The sequence below is a fragment of the Rhodamnia argentea genome, chromosome 11, assembly GCF_020921035.1.
Source record: "Rhodamnia argentea isolate NSW1041297 chromosome 11, ASM2092103v1, whole genome shotgun sequence".
In the NCBI taxonomy this organism is placed as follows: Eukaryota; Viridiplantae; Streptophyta; class Magnoliopsida; order Myrtales; family Myrtaceae; genus Rhodamnia; species Rhodamnia argentea.
The window spans coordinates 2,749,781-2,754,634 of NC_063160.1; the positions used below are offsets into that span (position 1 = coordinate 2,749,781).

At 38.6% G+C, this 4,854-nt stretch overlaps 1 protein-coding gene across 1 annotated transcript; it reads left to right on the forward strand.

The window, feature by feature from the left end:
- Positions 1-1,309: 1,309 nt before the first annotated feature.
- LOC115744136 (cytochrome P450 71AU50-like) lies at positions 1,310-4,315 on the forward strand. Its single transcript, XM_030679244.1, has 3 exons — positions 1,310-2,249; positions 3,582-4,202; positions 4,237-4,315. The coding sequence occupies exons 1-2, from the start codon at positions 1,359-1,361 to the stop codon at positions 4,200-4,202; spliced, it is 1,512 nt and encodes a 503-aa protein (XP_030535104.1). The 5' UTR covers positions 1,310-1,358; the 3' UTR covers positions 4,237-4,315.
- The last annotated feature ends 539 nt before the right edge of the window (positions 4,316-4,854 follow it).

The window sequence follows — 4,854 nt, forward strand, 5'->3', positions numbered from 1 at the left end:
TACCTACCATAAACAAGAAAAATGATAGAAGTACCTGATTGAATGTGCTTTTTTTTTCCCTTTCCTAATTCAATATGCTTATGCTTATCGACTACAAAATGTGTCGACACTCGATTTGAACATCTTTTCCTATTTGAGATTGAAACTTGAAACATTACAAGCAAAATCCTCCCCTATAGTTAAAAATGAAATATGAAATTTGTACAGTTATTTCTCAATTTGAAATTATTATAAATTTTTACAAAATAAAACAGAAGAGAATAGTAAATAAGATAGTTAAATTAAATGAATAGAGTATTTTTCCCCCATGATATTTAAGTGATTATTTGCCAAAATAATTTACAATACCAAATAAATTAGAACACGAAAATATATTTATCCACATATATACAAGGAAATACGGGAATGCATGGGTAGTTGGTGAAATTAAAACAAAAATAAAGGAGATATATGGGAGAGTAGAGAAAGTGAGAAATAGGAAAATTACTACGACGGCCTTCAATAATTGTTATCTAATATCTTATCCTAGATAAAGCAACGTGATAGGGCCAAAGGATGGTTGACAATTGCTGGTCCTTGTTCGAAAAAGCATGACGTACTTCTAAACATGTCCAACCAACCAAAACTATGCACGTGGACTTTGGCCAACCTTGAAAAAATTATCCAAAAAGTCTTAAACCTATTGCACTATTATCAATAGCAGCCTTAAGCATTTTAATTTTATCAATTGAGTCATAAACCTTTTTGCATTTTGTTAATTGAATTCATCCGGTCAATATTAATCGGGAATCATTGATGTGGATGATAGCCGTTATGTGGCATGACCTACTCTAACCTAATATTTTGTGAATTTTTTCTTGCCTGGGCTAGCAAGAGCAACCCTTGCTCGATCTGGCGAAATACTGCTCTTGCCCGCCTAGGCGAGGGGCTAGCAAAGGAAAAAAGAAAAAATAGAAAAAAAAAGGAAAAAATTAATAAAAATTTTAAAAATTTATTAAAGTATTATTAAAAATTATCCACGTCAACGCTGGTCGTGCTACGTAGGATGGCCGGCATCCACGTCAAGGATTTCTTGCCAAAACTGGCCGAATGGATTCAATTGGTAAAACTTAAAAAGATTTAGAACAGAATTGACAAAATTAAAAAGTTTAGGACTGAACTGACAAAAATACAACAAATTTCTGATTTTTTGGATATTTATCCGGCCACGTTCTACCTATCAATAATTTTTGTCATCATGTGGACGTTGTGCATATTCAGCCACAGGTCAATCTCCTGTTCGTATATTTTATCTACATATCCGACGAAAAGCCCATCGCCCCTCTTCCACTCCACTTGCTTCCGAAGAACCACTTCCAATGGCTTGGATATGGATAACACTCGTCTTCGCTTTGGTCGTTCATCTCTTCATGCGAGCTTTGCTGTGGAAGAAGAAGAGCACGAAGAAGAAATTGCCGCCTGGTCCGAGAGGGTTCCCAATTCTCGGAAACCTCCATTTGTTGGGACAAAACCCTCACCATGATCTTCACAAACTAGCTCAGAAGTATGGACCCATCATGTCCTTGCGTTTAGGGTTCGTGCCCACCATCGTCATCTCGTCTCCCGAAGCGGCCGAGCTATTCCTCAAGACCCATGATCTTGTTTTCGCAAGCCGACCACCACAAGAAGCCATGAAGCACATGTCCTACGAACAGAGAAACATGTCTTTTGCACCCTATGGTCCGTACTGGAGGAACATCCGAAAGATGTGCACTTTGGAGCTTCTCAGCACCGCCAAGGTCAATTCCTTCGAGTCCATGCGAAGAGAAGAGGTCGGCTTGTTGGTGTGTTTTCTCAAAGACGCATCTCTCAGCCACGCTGCCGTCGATATGAGCGCAAAGATCTCGTCGCTGAGCGCAGACATGAGCTGCCGAATGATTTTTGGAAAGAAGTACATGGATGAGGAGTTTGACGAGAGAGGGTTCAAGGCTGTGTTTCAAGAAGGGGCGGCATTGGCTGCGACGCCTAACGTTGGTGATTATGTTCCGTACTTGGCTGCGCTTGATCTTCAAGGGTTGACCCGGCGCATGAAAGCTGTGAGCAAAGTGTTTGATGCCTTCTTTGAGAAGATCATTAATGAGCACTTGGCGAAAAAGAAAGAGGAAGGGCAGGGCCAGGGCAAAGACTTTGTTGATGTCATGCTGGGTATGATGGGATCTAATGAAGGCGAGTACCATATTGAAAGGACCCATATCAAATCCACGATGCTGGTAATTGATGTTAACACAGAGTTTTAAAGGAAAAAATGTTATTCCTCAATTTTCCGTATATTTTCTTCTATATTTGTTACAATGACCTAGAGATATGTATATACAGAGAAAGGATAGACTCCTAAAAAGGCGTAACCTTTAATATAGCTAATTACAACTCATATACAGTATTTTACAGCTCATTCTCACAATTGATTTTCGATCTCATTTGTTTTTCCTCTAATAATGAGGTACTCGACACTATTTTGACACTTAAATACTATCACTAGAAAAATTTCGTGTCACTGTCCACATATCTACATGCTTAATTTCTGAGATGAATAAATGGTTTAGCAACTTAAGGGATTTACAGTTTTTTAGTTGTCTTTACATAGTTTATGCAAACAATCAATATATAAACTACTTTTTTTTTTCGGATAGTATTTGTTGGAACCAAAACAAGAACGATGACTTTGGAAATTTAGAATAGGGCACAAATAAAGATCGGAAGGTGAACTTTTATTGGAATGCAAATGCTTTTGCTTCGGTATCTTTTACAAACTGAACTTCACAACCTTTATAGAAGTTGGTCACACAATCTCGGAGGAAACGAAAGAAAGTCATAAAGCAATAAAATCCACACATAAAAGGCCAAAAAGTCATAACACTAAATCCAAGCCATCAGAAAACATGTGTATCTTTCCAAGAAAAAATTCAATGACTTCCATTGAGCTTTTTGTCTTCATGCTTCCTCTTCATTAAAGGCTTGCTATTTTTCTTCACTCTCCTTCATACGCCTCTCTTCATTGAAGCAATAATTCTTCGTCTTCCTTCTTGTTCATACAACATGCTGGCATTTAACGAGGACTTCTCATGGACTTCTTCATTCTTGAATTCATGCATCCCACTATAAATCTCGCATGTTGGATTTCCTTTTCGTCTTCATAGAAGAGTTTGTCAACATGGCAATCAATTTTACTAATATATTAATAGTATTATGAAGTTTAGCAAATGTCGATCAACCATTCAACTAAGTGCATGAGAAATTAGGACATATAGAAGGCTTCCATTCGACAACATTATTGTCTCTTTGTGAGTAGATGATGGTTAGTCAGCAAGGATAGTATTAAAGAATTCTACACCATTAGCAAGTTGGATTGGAATTCATATATGAAAATGATGATCGGTTTGTAGAATCCAAAATACACATGCCAATCATTTCACCCCATGGGATTCTACACGTAGTTGATGGGATGTTGATTGATTCAGAATTGCCTTCTTATCTTATGAAAGACGACTAATGAACTATGCTTCCTTCAACTAATCCAGCACACAATTAATTTATCTATGTAGGACATGATGGCGGCCTCCATGGACACTTCAGCTACAGCAATAGACTATGCAATGTCCGAGCTCATTAGACATCCCCAGGGGATGAAGAAACTTCAGCATGAACTAAAGCAAGTTGTGGGCATGAACAGAACAGTGGAGGAATCAGACATAGAGAGCTTGGAATTCCTAGACATGGTCGTTAAAGAGACCCTCCGCCTACATCCACCCGCCCCGTTGCTTCTTCCACACGAGTCAATCGAGGACTGCACGGTCGGCGGCTTCCACATACCGCGCAAGTCAAGGGTCATTGTGAATGCATGGGCAATCGGAAGAGATCCACATGTTTGGGGCGACCCCGAGAAGTTCGTCCCAGAGAGGTTTGAAGGGACAAGCATCGACGTTTGGGGACATGACTTTCAACTTGTGCCATTTGGGTCTGGTCGTAGAGGATGCCCCGGGATGCAACTAGGTCTGACTGTGATCCGGCTGGTATTGGCACAACTTACGCATTGCTTTGATTGGGAGCTTCCGGACGGTATGTCACCGTCCGAACTCGACATGAGCGAAGAGTTCGGTCTTACGACCTCCCGAGTTAAGCATCTAGTGGCCATACCTTCATTTCGCCTAAAAACTGTTGATTAGGGACAATTTCCAATCAACCTATCTTATGAAGTAGGTAAATAACGAATTAGAATTCAAGTGGATTGTGTTAATATGAGATGATATGAATTTGTATGTGTATATATATATATGGTCTTTACATTTTGTGACGCATCAGACGATGCGTGTCAGATCTAATTTTTGGACCATTTGTTTCATTTAAAAACAGCTTATTGTGAAGAATGAGATGATGATTTCTGTGCATGTTTTACTGGTCAAAGCACAGACTAGAACATACAACATTCCTGTCGAAGAATGAGCCAATGACTCGTCCTGAGAACAAAAATTCGGGCCGAAAATTTGGAATTCTTTCTAACATTAGGCAAATCGCAAATCATTACTACGACTCTACAAATTAAAATAGGCAAATTTACCGCACTAAACTTATCTAAGGATTCATTTATCTAAAGAAAATCTATTTTGGAGAATTATTTCCGACTTTCTGATATTCGGATGACGGAAAATGGATCGATATACAGAAAACGTTTTCCATGGATTGAGAACAACAAGTTTAGATCGGAGAAAAACAACTTCCCCTTCTGACACGACGGAAATTTATTTCCCTAAACCACTAAATAAATGAAACCTAACTATTTCCCTTTAAAATGATTTTCATAGGTATTATTTTCCTTTA